Genomic DNA, 19,948 nt, shown 5'->3' with positions numbered 1-19,948 from the left:
CCAAGAGTTGAAATGAAAGGATAATATCCCCAGCTATAAAGCAATAGTGAGATAAGAAATTGATCAGCCTACTAGTGTAGTGCATTATATGTGCTGAGAATGCTGGGAAACGTAGTGCAGAAGATACTTGGACTTTATGATCTGTTTCCATTTTCCCGTGTCCGAAACGGGTCAGAATGGCTAACAACATATATGCCGAAGCCACAACTGCTCCGTAGCAGCTCAGCTATGCGGGCATCCAGCAGTCCCTGCCCCCTAAGGAATTTAGGATTTCACATCAATTAGTATCGCTCGGCCGGATCCCTTTGTGCGTGTCCTCTCCCTCCTCTCCTTAGCACCGCCCTTCCCCTCCCCGGGGCCCGCTCACACTCCTGCTCCATGTGCTTACTCCTCTCCCTCCTCCCGGCCGGGAAATCCACTCACAGGCAGCGGGAGCAGTCCATGTGCGAGTAGGGGCGGGGCTGCTGCAGGGACACGGGAGCAGATTAGAGCAGCCAGACTCGTGTGCTGACACGCTTCCTCCCCCCCCTTCTTACAGTAAATGGAAGCGCTTGCTGGCTGCCCTCAGCGCGGAATAGAGGGAAGGGAGCCGCGCAGCCTGACGTGTAATAAAGTGTTTGTGTCAGTCACACGGTCCCCATTTTAATCAAGTACTTTAGTTGCCCCACAAGTGTCAGTAACCGTGTGTTTTGTGACCTGCAAATGTAACACTCACAATGCTGTTTTGCTTATATATAAGGCGTAATTATGTTTTTATAGCACATTTTCTGCAGAGATTATACTGCATTCATATTAGTCACTGCCCCAGTGGAGCTAACAATCTAATGTGCGTGTCACATACACTGTGGTCAGGAAATGGTTAACCTGCCTGTCAAGGTCTTGACCCCCACCCCTTGCAGTTCATAGTGATCCATAAACATGGGGAAGAGCAGGTTCTTATGGGGCCCCTGAGGAACCCATCTCAGACATGGGAAGACCCCTGAGGAACCCATCTCAGACATGGGAAGACCCCTGAGGAACCCATCTCAGACATGGGAAGACCCCTGAGGAACCCATCTCAGACATGGGAAGACCCCTGAGGAACCCATCTCAGACATGGGAAGACCCCTGAGGAACCCATCTCAGACATGGGAAGACCCCTGAGGAACCCATCTCATACATGGGAAGACCATATAGAACACATGCAGAATGCTGGAAAGGGCCACTGTGCTGCCCCAGAAACATTTCATCCCTTTTATCAGCTGTTTCATGGTAAATCTATAATTGTAATGTTTTGCCCTGCTTCAAAGGAACATATTTATGTACATAGGCAAGGTACAAAGGGCATATTAGCCCCCAGAAGAGGAATGCTGTTAGTTTAACCCCCCCTCCCTTGCTGCCTGCCCTTATGCTTTGTGATTAGGAAGGAAATAGAGTTTGGATTAAATTGGAGTAATCTGCAATTGTGTTGGTGACTGCACAGAATGCCAGCGGATGTGGGTAACGTGTGCAAGCGTTACAGCACGGGACATCCCATGGCTATGGGCTTAGAAGTTGTGTGTGCCTGCTGCTGCAGCGCCTGATACCCTCCCTCACACGTGCATTCCCATGTCTGCTACTAATCTGACAGCAGCCCAGCTGTTCCTCTGCGTTCTGCAGCCCAGCCAATCAGCAGGGAGATAGGAATAGAGCTCGCTGTTATTCCGGCATACCCATTACACAGGGATGGATCATTCCCTGGGGTGCTTCTAAGCAAATGTAAGAGAATATATTTTTATGTGTTTGGTAAATCTGTTTAGGATAAAATCTAAGGAGTCTTTTCTAGGGTAAATGGGTTTATAGAAAGATGTATTCAAAAGTCCCATCCTTCCTGTGTTTCCAGTGCATTTTCTGCCCTATTTATAGTACGGGTCATTCATTCAACATGGACTGTGAGAGGGGGTGGTGGAAATTAAATCGGAATCTAATCATGTTAGACTGGACATGCACAGAAAGCTATATTATTTGTGGTTTGGTTGGTTTAGTCAAGTAAGGGGTGGCCCAAATTGGCTGATCCTGTGGGCCAACAATTAGATAACACATAGGGGGTGCAAGTAGACCCACCATGATCTGAATAAATGTCAATGAGTTATCAGTCAGTTGGGGAGGCCATCAATATGTCCCTTTAGATAGGCCAGTAGCCTTCCAGCAGCAATACCTACCTGACTTTAAGAGCCATAAATTTAGCCAACATTATAGTTACCATTTGGGTTATAGTGCCGTTTCGGGCCCTTTAGACCAATTCAGCAAATTTGATTCTCCATTGGATCGGGGTCCGCATCGGCTCATTAACGTGGTCCCTAAGGCAGGATTACTATTGCTATTTGCTCACTAGACAAATTAGGTACACTTGTGGGATTGGTTGGGAGGCAGAAGAGAGTCCCATTTTGATTCTCTGCATAGCCACAGTCCCTTTCCAGAGGCTATTATATCAGTACTAATGGCACCATCTCTCCCTACTATACCTGCTATCCCACAGCCACAGTCCCTTCCCAGAGGCTATTATCCCACTGCTACTATAGGCACCATCTCTCCCTACTATACCTGCTATCCCACAGCCACAGTCCCTTCCCAGAGGCTATTATATCAGTACTAATGGCACCATCTCTCCCTACTATACCTGCTATCCCACAGCCACAGTCCCTTCCCAGAGGCTATTATCCCACTGCTACTATAGGCACCATCTCTCCCTTCTATACCTGCTATCCCACAGCCACAGTCCCTTCCCAGAGGCTATTATCCCACTGCTACTATAGGCACCATCTCTCCCTACTATACCTGCTATCCCACAGCCACAGTCCCTTCCCAGAGGCTATTATCCCCCCACTGCTACTATAGGCACCATCTCTCCCTACTATACCTGCTATCCCACAGCCACAGTCCCTTCCCATAGGCTATTATCCCCACTGCTACTATAGGCACCATCTCTCCCTACTATACCTGCTATCCCACAGCCACAGTCCCTTCCCAGAGGCTATTATCCCCCAACTGCTACTATAGGCACCATCTCTCCCTACTATACCTGCTGTCCCACAGCCACAGTCCCTTCCCAGAGGCTATTATCCCCACTGCTACTATAGGCACCATCTCTCCCCACTATACCTGCTATCCCACAGCCCCAGTCCCTTCCCAGAGGCTATTATCCCACTGCTACTATAGGCACCGTCTCTCCCTACTATACCTGCTATCCCACAGCCACAGTCCCTTCCCAGAGGCTATTACCCCACTGCTACTATAGGCACCATCTCTCCCTACTATACCTGCTATCCCACAGCCCCAGTCCCTTCCCAGAGGCTATTATCCCACTGCTACTATAGGCACCATCTCTCCCTACTATACCTGCTATCCCACAGCCACAGTCCCTTCCCAGAGGCTATTATCCCACTGCTACTATAGGCACCATCTCTCCCTACTATACCTGCTATCCCACAGCCACAGTCTCTTCCCAGAGGCTATTATCCCCACTGCTACTAGGCAGGAATGTCTGTAAAGTCAAGATTAGATTTGTGTTTTGTGGGGCCAACAATTAGCCACTGCTTAGACCACCATAAAGATGCACTAAAGGTTTACTTCTAGTTTAACTGAGTGAATGGACATAAGAGAGACAAAGTGCAAGTAGATATTATATTAGGGAGGCAGTGGGCTGCAGATCAGGGTGGGTGGTAGAGAATGTGACAGTATTTCCATATTCAGGACTGAAGCTTCATCTCATACAGCTCTCCAGTTCTGTGGCGTGGGAGTGCTCAATTTGAAGTAGAAGAGGCTGGAAATAAAAATAGACCTGTCGTCCATTTTCACTGCTTCTTTTCGATTTTGCACACTTGAATTGCTTTTTCTAACTTGCGTATCCCAAGTATATTGCAACATTTTGAGTGTAAGTCAGCCCAGAAATATGCTTGCTACCCTTAGGAATGCTCCATGCCAAATACTCCCTTTTTATAACTAATTTGTGACACTATTAACACGCATGATCTCTAGCTCTGTGTTCTGGATAGAGAGGCTCTTTCTAAAAACCTTGGAATTGTGTCTGTTTTGTGCCAGTGAAAGATTAATATGATTGGCAAGGTTGCCATGGTAACCCATTTTTTTCATTGCAGTAATAAAAGATGTAGAATTTGTAGAAATGTAGAATAGTTCTGTAGTTTCATCACTCTGTATGTCTCATGTATGGCAGAAACATATAATGATCAAAACAGCACTATTTTTGATTATTAAACTCCTGTAGGAGTAAGGTAAGTGTTTAAATTGGTTGTAGCACACAGTAGTTGTAAAATAACTAGATTTTGTTAAGCACAATTCAGACAATTTCCTGTGCCCTCATATCATTGGCTAGGAATTCCCACATGGCCTACTGAGGCAGGCAGTAGGGAAGGGTCTAACCTGAATGACAGTTAGGGGCACATTTACTAACCCACGAACGGGTCGAAATGAGTCCGATTGCGTTTTTTTCGTAATGATCGGTATTTTGCGATTTTTTTGTATTTTTTGCGATTTTTTCGGCTTCTTTACGAATTTTTTGTTACCAATACGATTTTTGCGTAAAAACGCGAGTTTTTCGTAGCCATTACGAAAGTTGCGTAAAATCTGGCGATTTTTCGTAGCGTTAAAACTTGCGCAAAAAGTTGCGCTTTTTTCGTAGCGTTAAAACTTACGCGAAACTTTGCACCATTTAAGTTGTAACGCTACGAAAAAGGCGCAACTTTTCGCGTAAGTTTTAACGCTACGAAAAAAGCGCAACTTTTTATGCAACTTTCGTAATGGCTACGAAAAACTCGCGTTTTTACGCAAAAATCGTATTGGTAACGAAAAATTCGTAAAGAAGCCGAAAAAATCGCAACAAATACGAAAAAGTCGCAAAATGTTCGTTTTCAAGTCGGAACTTTTCCAATTCGGGTCGGATTCGTGGGTTAGTAAATCAGCCCCTAAGTGTGAAATTTGGGTGGTTGCAAATTTCATGGGTATTCACAAAACTAGTATACATATTTGCAGTTTTAGACTGCTAAAGCCTACCAGTGTAATTAAAGTGTGTTCTAACACTGTTACTTTGTTGTACATTGTTCCTAACTGAGTCTATTTTGCACCAAAGGTCAGATGACTCCGGGGTCCAGAGACAGCCCAAGCCCTGCGAACTCAGAGTCTTTAGAAGTCATTTCGAACTTTGATCTAGATCCCACCGATCTCGCTTTGTCAAGTGTGCCTGGACATGAGACCTTTGACCCCAGAAAGCATCGATTTTCTGAAGAAGAGCTAAAACCGCAGCCAATTATGAAAAAAGCAAGAAAGATTCAAGTGCCGGAGGAACAAAAGGCAAGGCCGGGGAAATGATCAAAAGGGGGCATAATCTAATGTAGATACAATTTATTGGATACTATTATTATGTCAAATGTGCAGCAATCAGGAAACCTTTTACACTGTAGGTGCTAGGTAGAATCTACAGGGCTGACTCATAGTGCCAATACTGTAGTTTCTACCATTTGGCTCCTGGATCTATCCTGCGCTGATCGTATCGGGGACATTGCTGCTTGGCAGATCACTGAGACCTCTGACCATTTAACACATGCCACTTGTTATGCCTTTAGACAGGGAATTATGTGTAGGTGTCATTTATTGTCATGTAAAATTCACTATGATTTGGCAAAGAGTTCGTAACCAGAACTATGCTATGACCTCTGTTTATTCAAGGGATCTAAAGGTTGCAGCTTAAGAGCATCTTAGTCCCTGACTTGTGTGGGTCAGAACTTACCCTAGTTCATATTTCTCACCCTGCCAGTATTCTAATTACAACTTATTGAGAAAGCAACAGAACTGGTGTCCATTTAAATTAGCCAATGCTGAGTGGGTAAAGCAAGGATGCTTTACCCACTCAGGATTAGGAAAGGAGCATAGTGTACTGTAAGTACAAGCAATATTATAGCCAGTCTGTTTTCTCCCTTACACCCAGAAAAATAAGTAAAGATACCAGCTTGTGCCTCCCTTGCTGTAAATTTGCGGGTGTGCTCATCTAAATGTCCCCCTATTCCATCACTGATGCAAATTCACAGAACTGGTACTGGGTGTTGGATGTGATAAATGCATCTGCATGAACATCTATTAGGGAATGCACAGAGGGGGTGGTCAGATGTGTACACCTGAAAGGCAGGGAAGACTTTTTTGCAGGACCCCTATTTAAAGAGGAACTATCTTGAAAATTAAAATGTAATATAAGCTTTGTCTCATGGAAATATGAAACTTTCTAAATATAATAAAAATCTGAAATAAAATAATCTTCACTATCCCCTCTCAGCAACCTGCCTCTCTACATTCTCTCTTCATGCAGTAGCCGGTGTCAGATTTTGATTGACAGATTGGTCTAATGCATCTTTTAGGGGGGCTCCCTTTCCTAGAAGATGGGTTAGCACTAACTCAAATAACTGACTCCAACACATACAAAATAACTGACATCAGCACAAATCCTGCATGTAGAGAAACTGGATTTTCAAATACCTCTTCCAGGTAGAGGTGCAACCCCCAAAAGGATGTATTAAACCTAACTGTCAGTCAAAACCTGACTCCACCTACTGCATGAAGAGAGACAGCGAGAGGGGAAGAGTGAAGACTAACTTTGTTATTTCAGGATAGAATTTTTAATTGATTATATTTGGAAAGTTTCTTGTTTCAGTCAGATTTAGCTTATATTAAATTTTCATTTTTATGGTCAGCTCCCTTTAAAGTACTGCCTGATAACAAAGCTGGACAGGGAATTTAGACAATGTTCTTTCTGCTGTTTTTGTACTTTCAGACACTATCCTGAAAATGTAAAATAACCTATGTTTCATAATTTGTGAAAGCTGTGCATTTTATGTTCTACTGTATTAGATGCCTCCTAGTTCTGATCTTTCAAACCTTATAAAACCCACAGGATGAAAAATATTGGAACAGAAGGTACAAAAACAATGAGGCTGCCAAGCGCTCTCGTGACGCTCGCCGGCTCAAGGAGAACCAGATCACAGTGCGGGCTGCCTTCTTGGAGAAAGAGAATTCAGTGTTGCGTCAAGAGGTGGCCAAAATCCGCCAAGAACTCTCCCGTTACCGAAACATCCTCTCCAAATACGAGTCCCAGCATGGAGCCTTGTAAAGATGTGAGTTATTGTGTAGCTGTACCACGTGGTTGCACGAACTAACACAACTTCACAAGAATCTTCCCCCACCATCCCATACTTTGTTTCCCCCAAGAGTTGCCCTTTTTTCACTGACAATTTAAGAATATACAGAGGGCATGAGGGACATGTGGAAAGCAACTGACAATTAGCACTTTGCTCTGCTTTACTTCCTCCGAATTTCATCATTCCGTCAGGACTTCCTGTTTTCCAAGGAAGAGGGTGCTTCGTTGACTAATTTGCTACATGGGGTATCACCAGCAACTTGAAGAAAAGAGAACATTTAACAGAAAATTAGGAAGCCGAGAGCTGATTCTGCCATATTGTACACAGGCACTAACCAATACACCAGCGAGCACGTCAAGGTTCTTTACCTGGTATCAAATATTCCTTGCACACAACTCTCTGGTAGCATTTTGTTTCTTTAGATTTCTCTTTTAGTGTTTTTGTTTTGAGGACGAAAGTGCTGAGGGTACAGCCCAATGGTACAGACACCTAATCATTGTTTGAAAAAAAAGAAAAGAAAAACAGAAATATATATATATATATATATATCTTTTGATAATTTAAAAGAGAGATTCTGTAATTTGAAATTAATCAACCTTATAAGGCATTCATTGAAGTGTTTGGATAAACAGGTCGGGGGTGGGGTGTAAGCATTTGCTAATGTTGTATTTATATTTTTTATGTCATATAGGCCAGAATCTATACCTCTTTCTTAAGGAAACCCAAAACATCCCCAAGGGGCTTGGTTGCAACCTACAACATTTAATTGGTTAGTCTATTTTATAAGCATTAACCAAGTGATTTGTCACCCTTTCCTGAGCCTGAAGCAACTGTTACAGTTCTATTTTAAATTTGCAAATGGCGCTCCCCTTATACAGAGCAATATGAAATAGAGGAATGAAATATCTTTTCTTATGGTTTTTGACTGAGCAAGGATGGCTTAGAAATAATCCACTGAGAGAGCAAAGGTTTACAACTAGATGGAGAGCTTTCATTCATTAAGAAGAAACTTGATTAGTGTTCTTTGGTTCCTAAGGTCACAATGTACAACTGGATTGCACCATCTCCTGGATACCCTCATTATCTTTTCGCTAGATGTTCTTAGATATGAACTGCATATTTATCTTCTAACAAGCATTTTTACTGCCACAGTTCTTTCAAGGAGAACTGTTGGGCCAACATACTCTGCAGCCTGCCCTTTTTCATTTGAAAGATAAATATTTTGTCTTTGGCTGGTAGGGAACATTCTAGATTATTCACTTAGGTAGATATTAAATGAGTACTAAACACTGCCCACATGTCTTTCAAAACTTAATACCACAAGATATTTGCAGTTCTCCACAAGAAGAACTACACACGTGGGTGCTGAATTGCACAGGTGGGGTTGCCAGTAGCATGTTTGTATATCAGCCCCATTGTGTTGGGTCCATTGGAATGTATTACAGCAGATGTATAACCTTTGCCACCTCACCCCCTTTAAAATCATCTACATATGAAACTGACATCCTTAAGAAGCAAAGTTTTGCTTCTAACCTTCCTTTGTTGCCCATTATTCAATCGGGCCCATAATGACAAAGATATTAGTATGTCCCCCTACTGAAGTATCCATGGCAGCAAATCAGAACACATCATTAATCTAACCCCCAGGCTGGGCTCCTATCCTTTACTCTGAGCCCTATGAAGATTACTAACCTCTCAGTTTGGGATTTAGATTTATGTTACAGATTCCACTGGTTGTGCAGCTGTTCAATATGGATCTAAAATAATTGCTAATTAGCCATTCAACATAGGAGTTTCATGTGGGGGTGAGGTGGCAATTCTAGGTCGACCGTATAGGTATTTATGGGAATGGAAGCTGAATTTATAAGTAGAAGATAAGCTCTTATACATATGGTGAAATTGGAAGGAACCTCTTACGTGTGGCGGGGGGGGGGATATTACTGTGCAGATTTATTCATTCTGCACATACACAGTTGCCACTCAATGGGGCTTATGTATGTGTTACTTTGTAAACATGCAGGGTATACAGAATTGTAAAGTATGATTCCATTTTTATATTCCAAAGCAGGTTATAGAATATCCACTTCAGAAAATTAAAGGTGTATGTATATAAATTGTGAATTGCTTAATGGAGTATGCACTTTGGAATAATCAATGCTCAGCAGCTCATTCGCTCCAGCTTGCCTAATACAGCGACAGCGGTAGGGCTACAGTTAGAGCATTATATATATAAATATATATCCCCTCTACTGCTACTGAGATGCTAAAAACAATCCTTAATGCATTGTAACAGCCCCTCTGGGGCAGTAGCTGGGGTAATATTATCTGAGACTGGAAAATTACGGGTTTTAGGGCTGCTCAGAATATGTGGTTTCAATTTTACATTATTTTTAACATTTCTGAATTGTACAGGGCCTTCAAATTTAGACTTATCCCTGTCTGAGAAGCAAGATGCAGAGCAGTTATATTGTGGGGGATTTGTACCCACATCTGGCAGGTATTAGCTTCACCAGCCGGTAGACAGAGAATGCCACTAGATCAAGTCATGTTAGCCTTGGGTACATATCCTTATTAAACAGTGAATATGATAACATAAGCACCAATACCAGGTTCTGTAATGAATTGTGTGGTTATTGACAATAGTGTCATTAAGTAAAGACTTTGGCATTAGTTTATTTTATGGCATAGATGAACATTTTAGATCCACTTTTCAGCGAACTTCACTTTTGTGAACCCCCAACCCCTGTGTGCTTGCTGAAAGGAGAACTATGATGTAGCTATTTCTTTAACTCTCATCTCCTGTGTACTCTAAAGAGAATATATATTTCTATACGTTTGCAAGGTGCCTTGTGTCCCTGGTGCTAGTGCCGAAGCTCTACAGATGGAGGTGCCAGCATCTGACTTTCCCAAGAGGTAGTGTAGCAGCTAAAGGTATTTGTTGCATGCACCCCTATTTGTGGCTTAGTGGATTCCAGTTAGGAAATAAATAGCCCCTGGAGCCTTGACATGTCCAGTTAGTTGCTGCTTCTACGTTTTCTTCAAATCAGACAATTTACTGAAAATTGAAGGTCTTGTGCAGAGTGGTATTTTTAGCAAGTTTGGTCTGAGCCAGGCAGTCTCATCTGGCACTGCCACCTCGCCCATGTAAAACTGGGCACATATAGGGGAATATTTATTATAATGTGTAAGCCAATTTAACTGGTGATCAGATTAGATCTTTGCTTTTGTTTTCTAACTTGTAAGTAACCATTTAAATCTAAGTGCTGATTGGTTGCTATAGGCAACATCACTGGTGAGGTTGGCTTACTCACTATAGTAAATATGCCCCAAAAAAATCCACGTCTTGAATAGCTAGAGTTTCATCCAGATGCAGTCTTTACTGGTTTCAGTGCAGCCATGCAGAATGCATATACATTAGGTATTGCATTAAGCCATTATAGGTTTTAGGTAGCCAATCAAATGCAATGTGATTGGATCATATTGCATTGAAACCATATGCAATGACATCATGTGATGGTGTCATGTCTGCGCATCCATGTAGTTTATTGGCAGATCTTGTTTTATTCTACTATCTAATAGGTCACTCTGTTTCTCTCTCATCTGGTACCTAAAATGTGGCCTGCAATGAAAGTTGTGTATGGCTGTACTTCTTGCACTAACTGAAATGGCAAATGAGGAAGAATACGGTCTGTGATTTTAACCTTTTACAGCCAAGAATCTATAGCTTAGGCTTTTTATTTTGTATAATTTAAATGGCCCATTGTCTTAATCATGTTTCTATCTGTATAGATCTGTCACCCTACAGAGAAACCTGTTTTGCATGTAGCACTTTAATGCAGTTGGACTCACTGAACACTAACAGGTTACACTAAATGCACTTTTTAATATGTATTTGGCCACAAGGTGTCACTTGACACAGTCATTTAATCACCACTGGACAAATTTACCATGTTTTCACTATTTAAACCGGGAGTCGCTTTCAATGAATAATCATTATGAGCATGGAATCCCTGTTTCAAACCAGATATTTTAGCATTATTTCACACATTGATTAGCATTGCTGCCTTGCTTTGCTGGGGTCCTAGGTTCAATTCCAGGCAAGGCACTGTTTGCAAGGAGTTTGTATATCCTCCCCATGGGTTTCAGCATACAGGCTGGTTAATTGGCTCATAATAAATCTGCCCATAGTGTGTGTGTGAATGTGATAGGGACCTTAGATTGTAAGTGCCTCTGGGTCAAGGACTGATGTGAAAGATGGATAATCTCTGCAAAGAACTGCAGAATAGGTTGGCACTATATAAATAAAGGATAAAATAACTCTTTAACTGCAGGGCAAAAGGCAAGTGTAATTTTATTTTTGTGTAAGGGGTGCAGGTCAGTGATCTGCCACAACTGATACTCATGGGTGCCTTAATGCATCATATATGGGCAGAAAGCCAAGGCTAAAATGCAGTCACCTGCATCTCCCTGAGATCCCATTCACTTGAATACAGAGAAAGTTGGGAGGTGCAGGTGTAAGCACAGTGTGGGACTGGGCCTCCTAGGGCCCACTAAGAGCTTGATATTGAGGACCCACTCTCATGATAATTAGATGTAGACCGTGCTAAGTGTGATTGGTGTCATATAGAACTATGGTGCAGTTAAGAAGGGGCTAATGGTAGTTGTCCTTGGCTGGGAGATCCTTTGGTACTACAGCAGCCTAGTCTGACCCTGTATGAGAGCCCAAAAACATTCACAGCTGTCCTGCCTGTCTCTTCACATTAAAGTGTCTCCTGTGTATAAGTCTTAAGTAATGTGGCAAAAGGTTCAGCCACTTTAGCATTAAAATGAAGGTGGAGATAGTAACAGCTGGAGTGCTGCAGGTTGGCCATGAGACCCTCTCAGCATTCTGTTATCAAAATATGTCCAAATAAAGCCACCCACCAAAAACTTCCAGACCGACTATTCCATTAGCCCCATGCCTTCGGTAACACAAAAAAGAAGAGGTGACCCCAGCTGACAGGGACGGCTGATAGGAAAACTCATACAAATCAATGTCCAACCTACAACCCTCCAGCTTTTGTTGAGTTGCAATTCAGCAACGGCAAGAGGTCCCCCGAATGTCTAATTTTTGTTGCTAGCAGTTTCCCTATGCCCAAACTCTAAAAACTGGTAGAGGATGCTTTCAGCACCTACTTGACATTCAGTAAACTTTACATGAAGGTATAACTTGGCATTTAAACATAGGTGCAAATTTGCTCCAGTGCAGTATCACATAGCAACCAGTATAGCTGCACTGCAGCCTCCTTAGTCTCATTCTGCCACTACTCAGTATTCTGTTATCTTGCCCGGCTTGTAATGTTGGATCAGGCAATACTTTGCAGCAGAAATAGACAACCTATTGTAGAACTACAATACCCAAAAGCCCTCTGCTAGATAGGCTGGTGGGAAATGCTAGGAACTGAATGAATGTGTTATGGTATCTCTAAATATATATGTTTTTCTCCTTTTTTTTCCAAAAGCTGCCAAAATATGGTTATATTCAGCACAAGAAAATATATATGTAGAGAAAAAGAAAATATATATTATATAGTATAGAAAGATATATAAATATATTTATTTTATGGTCCAGAACTTATATTTGTAAGCAATAAAGGTTACACCTAGATCTTGTTACTCTTGCTATTGCTTAGAGTTGGCAGTAGGGCCTGATTTCCAGGGGCCTGTTTTTACTCTGCCAAAGGAAAGTTTTTTTCCCTGGAAAAGTCTCAAGTTTATGGGACTGACCAGCTGGCCAGATTTAGTTATTTAAAGGGGGTGCTTAAAAACTGAACTGGAATACTTGTGCCCAACTGCCGGCATGCAAATAATTCAAATGACTTGCTGGCCTGAGAGGATGGTGGCAACTCTGTGTCCTCATTTGGCTGGCATGTAAGTTTATCTTTACCTGTCTATGGTAAAATATGTTGCATGGAACTCTTCAGCGCAGGCTTTTATTCTTTATTTATTGTGTGGTGTGTATTCTGAAATCCTAAGCAGTCAGAAATATGCTTAGAACACATTATTACCCGCAGCCCTCAACTAGTAGTGATCTAGAACCACTGACACCACAGGGAGAACTCTGTCTATATGCTGTACAACTTTTAACATGTAGCGGGATGATTATTTTATTACATAGTGTGTTTAAGGGCCAGATTCAATTAAACTGATGATGTCATACAAAATCAGGGGTAGGTTGGACTCCTGTACCTTAGACAATCATGAAATGACCCGGTGAAGAAGTATGGCTAACTAGTAGCTGCCATTGGCTTAAAAGCACCAGTCCTACCTGTATCTGAGGAGTTTGTGAGGGTGCTGGGAGATGTTGTTCCACAGAAAGTGCCAAGTCAAAGCCTGGATATTGCTGATTGACTTCAGAAAAAGTAACCTTAACCCTTAAACTACTGTCTGTGATATCACAATACAGTAACAACATCAGTCAGGAGACAATACAAAATAGGTTACTGCAGTCTTATTGGGTTTCACTTGATTTATGCAACATTCCATCTTGTTATACACGGGTGCTGATGAGAAAACATAGGGACATAACTAAAGACCAGTGGGCCCCGGTGCTAGGTTTGGGGCAGGGCCTGCTCTTAAGGAAAACTTTGCATTATACCCGTCACCAGTTGCCATTGGTTTCCTTGTCTCCTACTTCTACCTATATCCTCTGTCCCCTGAGCATAGGATTGTGAATTAGCCATGGGTTTGGCTTCTCTGCCAGACAATCTATTGGTTTGGGTGCATGGGCCCCTCTAGGGATCCTGTTTAATCTTCCCAACACCCTCTCAACCCCTGTATAGGGGAAACAGTATCTACTGCAATAATTAAAAGTGGGATTTGGAGGTTCTGCTCTGATGGGAGGGGTGTGGTGGGATTGAGATTGCTAAACTGTAATTTGTGGTATGTTTCCATATAAATATGACAATCACTACAAACCCTTTGGTTTCAGAAAGGTCTTTTACCTGTTACAAAGGCCATGTAGTTCCACAAGGACAAAGAAAATATAAAATAGATATAATAGTTTTTTTTGGAAAGAGAATTAATATATTTTGCAAGTTTTGCACTCAGTGGCACTTTGGGTGGGCGGTATCAGCTCAGCTTATCTAGAAATGTTCTATTTTTGTACAGAAGGAAAGTTGGTCACAAAGCAAATCAGGACAGACTGTTGCAAACTGCCTAAGATAGAGAAATATGTTATATCACTGATGTTAGTAACTTACCCTTTAATGGCACCTGATGCCCAGTGGCTATAAACATGGTTATCTGAGTCGTCTGGTCTGGCCTTGGTATCTGTGTACACATTTTGTAAATATGTTCCATTTTTAAATGCAAAATTTGTATCTAGTTTGTAAAATAAGGATTTTTCCCATAGCAAATGACCTTTGGGAGACAAGATTTATTTACTATAATCTCTCACATGCCATAACAGCACACATGTATATGTACAGGATCCAAATACAGAAACTACACTTTATTGTGTTAGAAAAAATACCAAATCTCTTATCTTGGCTCTCCCTTCAATATGATTAGGCCACACATACCCGCTAATGGCCCCAAATTTGGCACAAATCTCAGATCTACTCAGGGCCATGCCCAATGCATGATAATCCTACTCTACCCCCTGGGGTACCTGGGCTACCCCAGGAGAAACTAGACACTTGGCAGGTAGGGGTACATTGTATGTCTTTAAATAAAAGATTGTTTTTAGGAAATATTTTGTAAATCTGAAAATTCTATTTTAATGAATCTGTAAAACTAAACATTTTGTCACATGTGGTCTATATGCTATTTACTAAAATAAAAAACAAAAAATCTCCTTGAATTTTAAAACCTGCACTTGAGATAATTGTGTGTGTTTCTCTTCTGGGAAGGTTAAGCTCAACATAGCAAAATAGATTTATAACCTATTGTTGGAATTGGCATTTTCTATTTCATTTTGCTTTTTAGACAATTCCACCATTTTGGTACTAAATGCAAAACTGAGTATAAGCAAGTGCCACTAACGGTATTTTGAAATATTCATTAGTTCGGCAACCCATAATAAGTTACCTCCTATTGTAAAGGACAGACCTCATTCAGTTTCTAAACATCCAGTAAACAAGCAGTTTATTTTCATATCTAGGTATGTTATGCCTTTATTGATTCATTTACACAATTCGGCACATACCTGATGCCATAACATAGTGATGTCATGAACATTGATGGAAACCCTGGGCAACTTTGCACTTGGTCAGCAATTTATAGCAACCAATCAGTGACTGGCTCTCAAAATCAAAACCATGATTAGTTGCCTTGGGTTACTGCCCAGGTCAAATTTGCTCAGTGTTTTTAAATGAACCCAACAGACTCAATGAGTAGTGGCAGCTCGGAACGGGATTCCTACTCCATCTTTGTATTGTATTATGGTGAATGTTCTAGAGGAGGTGACACATAATTGTACAACAGGGGTGGGCAAATTATTCTTAAAGGAAAACTATACCCCCAGAATGAGTACAGACAGTTTCATATTCATATTAGGTGACCTATTAAAGAATCTTACCAAACTAGAACATATATATCAGTAAATATTGCCCTTGTACATCTTTTCCTTTGAGCCACCATTTTGTGATGGTCTGTGCACTCCCTCAGAGATCATCTGACAGGAAATAATGCAGCTCTAATTGTTACAGGAAGTAGTGTTAGAGTAACAGAACAGTGTTCTATGCAATATATTTTATAGGCATTGTTTGGTGGTATAGTTTTCCTTTATGGTAGCCTTGTCCCAGGTGGAGGGCAGTCATCTCAAATTCCCAATAAAACTAATCAAAGAATAAACATGTTAAAGACCAAGACTCTAATGTGTCACATGTGACTTTGCAACTGGAAGTGTGGGCACACTTTTATAAACCAGTCTGGCTAATTTGTTTTGTGTCCCACAGCACCAGTAATGATGGAGAGTTCATGGGACAAGGTTTAATCCATAACGCTGTCCTGTGAAGAGAATACAAAGAGCATGTTTTCCAATAATCAGTTAATACCAAATCAATGTGATTATTCTCTAATAAACCAGTGAAGTAGCCCTCTTCTTGCCCACCCGTGTAGTGCCTACTAATGCCATGTACCAGCAGCCAAATATGTAGGGGGCTGTATCTAAGCAGGGATGTTTATAAACATGATACAATATTGTCACCATGAAGAGACGCCACGGTTTAAGAAATTTAGAAAAACGTTCTTTAAAAACATTTTTACAGTGCTTTTACAGAGTATATTTTTGGTACAGAGCAACCGCCCCATATGATGTTTAGATTGTGGTTGTACAGGATTTGTCAGAGTGAATCCACTGATCATAAACGGGTTTTGCACAATAAAGTGAATAAAGGTGGATGGTTAATTTCTTTTGTTTTGTACCTTCTATATCTTCCTACTTTTTTGTACTCTGGATATATTACCTTTGTGTCCTACACCATTGCCTGGCTGTTGTAGTACTTTGAGAACAAATCTCCCCTTTAAACTGGATAGTATTCTAAAAATTTTATTTTTTTTAAAATCAATATTCCCGACATGCTTGAGAAGAGAAAAAAAAAAACAGAAAAATACCTGAAACTTGGTATGTATGTATTTCATTACCATTTATTTTCGTTTTCTTGGTCAGAATCTGTTTTAATGGAGATTTTTAAAGCTGTTTACAATTGTAAAGAAACAATAAAAATATACAAAATTATAAATAGTTGTCTTTTTCATTTTTCATTGTTACGATTAAAGGGGGAGGATTACATCCCCAAAAACCCAGAAATGTGTGATGCTAAATGCAGTTCTATTCTGTGCAAGGCAGATGGAGGTGTACACATTGTACATACACTGTTAATTCTATACCTGTGCCTGAATGTATTCTGTGCCTCAGGGGCACCGCATTGGTAATGTGCCCATCTCTGTGCCGAGCTTAAAGAAAGAGTAGTGTAGTCCGGTTATGGACAGCATGTCATATAAGCACATTTAGAAACCCTGAAGAACCAGTGGTGTGTGCATAGGGCCCTGTGAAGAGTCTGCTCTTTATAAACAAACAGGAAAATAGATCCCCATTCTCTCACCCATATCAGACTCGGATTGGCAGTCTGTGCACTCTGGCAAATGTATTGTCACTATTTATTGGGCTGGTGGGGGGCTGTTTGGGTCTCTGTGTACATGGAATGCCAGGGCCTGTTTTGAATCCCAGTCCAAGCCCGAACCATATCATTACACAGGCCCGGATTTGTGGAGAGGCCACAAAGACCCGGGCCTAGGGCGGCAGAAGTTTAGGGGCGGCATGCTGCCCCACCGCAAGAAAATTTTTCAATTTGGCTCCCATACGGAGCAGTCGGGACCTCCCCTCACTGCACCGTATGGGAGTTTAAAGGAGCGTTTGCGCATGCGCACTGGGGGCGCGTTCGCGCATGCACAGAGGGGGACACCTACAGGGGCGGCCTCGGGGCGCCTCAGAAAGAAATCCGGCCCTGTCATTACATGAAAAGACATTAAAAACTATACCCCTGAATAATATAGGCCTCTATAAGAATATGTTGCATTGCTTCATCTAAAAAAACTTTTTTAGCAGTTTGTGCCATTGGTTAAATCCTAAATAGAAAATTGCAATTATATCTATGGCCAGTAAAACACAGTCCCTGGGAAACCGCTGCATAGAGCCACATCAGTTCCTGGCCTGGATCAGTATACAGAAATTTATTGATATTATTGTACACATTAAGGACACTGTGTGGCCACGCTTCTCACCAGGATCACTTTGGCCTGCTGCAGCTTTGTTTACAAAATATGTACTGGGTCCTGGAAGCTTCCATCAGTCCTATATACACTGTGTGAGATCTTTCCTAGGAGGGTGAATAAATGAACATAATGAACATGTTTGATTTGATAATATACATTAATTCAATGGTGTGGAGGGGATAAAATATCTGTACAATAAATCAGTAGTACATTAAAAACTATTAAGGAGAGAGATTTGTCACTGCTTATATCAGAACTGCCTGCATGCACATAACAGTGACTTGTAAAACAAAAAAACAAACAATGGACTAAAGTTAGAATCGTGCCTAGTGCCGAGCAATTGCTGGACTATCTACCAGATCTGAGTGCCATCTGCTGGCCCTTAGAAAGTAATACAGGCTATTATTTGCAGTGCAATTATGGGATCTGTTATCCAGAATGCTTGGGACCTGGGGGTTTTCCATAATTTGGATCACCAAACCTTAAGGCTGCTAAAAATGATTTTAACATCAAAGATAAATGAATAGAATTATTTTTCTCCAACGTGAATTTACACAGCTTATTTCCAATCAAGTACAAGTTTTTGGTTTTTTTTCTTCAGAAGAAGGAAAGCATTAAAAAAATAAGAATTGTTTGCTTGTATAGGACCTAAAATTCATTTTCTCTTTATCATTTATCTCTTTATCTTTTATCTCTGTATCTTTACATTTTTTCCCTTTATTTATTTCCAGCCATAATCTCTTCTTTTGCCTACACCTGGAGCAGACCATTATATCCTGTGGGAAGAACACTTGCAGGTATATTTCCTTAAAAAAAATAATCGACAGTTGCTAATAAACATTTTTTGCCAGATTTGACCCCTACAGGGAGAGCAGCTCCAGGAAGTACACCAAGGGGATGATTAAAGGTATACACATCCCTCTATTTCTATATTACACACAAGCAACCTCAGATCATCTCATAGCAGCAGGACATCACCAAAACTATTTTTTCCATCTTACTGCAACTTTCTCGCAGCTGAACAGATTAACTGGATCTGTCTATTCAGTATTCTGAATATAATGAGGGACTGCAAGCAAGAACACATCTGGATGAGCATAAAGTTTCATATGAATGCTGAGTCTAGGTGGTATTAGGGATGCCATCAGGTTTATATGATAATTCTAGTGAGGAAATACAGGTCTGATAATGTATCTGTTTTTTTTGGAAGGGCAACAGTTTAACCCTGAATATATGAATTATTTTCTATTGCTAGATATGTTGGCCTGAATGCTACAGCTCTAATATAAAGTACAAACTCACCTGGAAAACCTCTTAGAAGTACAATGGCTTGAAGTCACAGACAGACAATGGCTTGAGTGTAGATCAGGCTACAATGCCTTGTACTAGATATAACATTGATGTGTTTGTTACTGTAAATGGATCAAAAACATGCACATTTTTGCTGAAATCACAGAATTGGGGTTGGGCCCTTATATATGTATATATTATTACATTATGCAAGCCCAGTAAATTAGCATTGGCCAACATAGTTGCAGATGTACTGTTAAAAGTTCTTGGTTCTGCTGTAATTTAGTGGTCTACTGCTGGGCTTGGCAAGGTGATAGGGTGCTGTTATACTTAACAGAAGCATAAAGGGAGGGTTCTGTATTCTTTATTTATGCAGCTCTTTATTTACTCAACTCAAAGATTAATCCACTGAAAAACAGTTATTGCTAGTTAGCACAATATATAGGTGGTAGCTTGAGCCTTTACTAGAGTACTTTACATTAAAATACACCTATAATGTTACAGCTGAATTGCGCCTGGTACAGGAGAATGCCAGTGCCACTGCTAGTCCAGCAGTAGAACCTTTAGGCTTTTTTCCTTGTCCTGCTGCTGGTACTGCTGTATTGCATTACAGACCTGCTGTGACTATATATATCCCTAGTACTGTCAGACCCCCACCCCCTGAAACACTGGGCCATGCACATTGAACAATAGGAGGGCTGTGGAAGGATTAAGTAAATGCTTATGGCCTGAGCCAATGG

General features: G+C 41.1%; 1 protein-coding gene across 1 annotated transcript in view; it reads left to right on the top strand.

Moving 5' to 3' along the window:
• dbp (D site of albumin promoter (albumin D-box) binding protein) overlaps positions 1–15,015 on the top strand; it is a 42,084-nt gene extending 27,069 nt beyond the window's left edge. The window contains exons 3-4 of the mRNA XM_002938278.5: positions 5,105–5,325; positions 6,917–15,015. Coding sequence (XP_002938324.1) covers positions 5,105–5,325; positions 6,917–7,132 — 437 coding nt within the window. The 3' untranslated portion in view covers positions 7,133–15,015. The remainder of the gene's footprint in view (positions 1–5,104; positions 5,326–6,916) is intronic.
• The last annotated feature ends 4,933 nt before the right edge of the window (positions 15,016–19,948 follow it).

This window comes from Xenopus tropicalis, chromosome 7, assembly GCF_000004195.4.
Source record: "Xenopus tropicalis strain Nigerian chromosome 7, UCB_Xtro_10.0, whole genome shotgun sequence".
NCBI lineage: Eukaryota > Metazoa > Chordata > Amphibia > Anura > Pipidae > Xenopus > Xenopus tropicalis.
The sequence above is the reverse complement of the archived record's forward strand: the minus strand, read 5'-3'. Positions and strand labels throughout refer to the sequence as shown.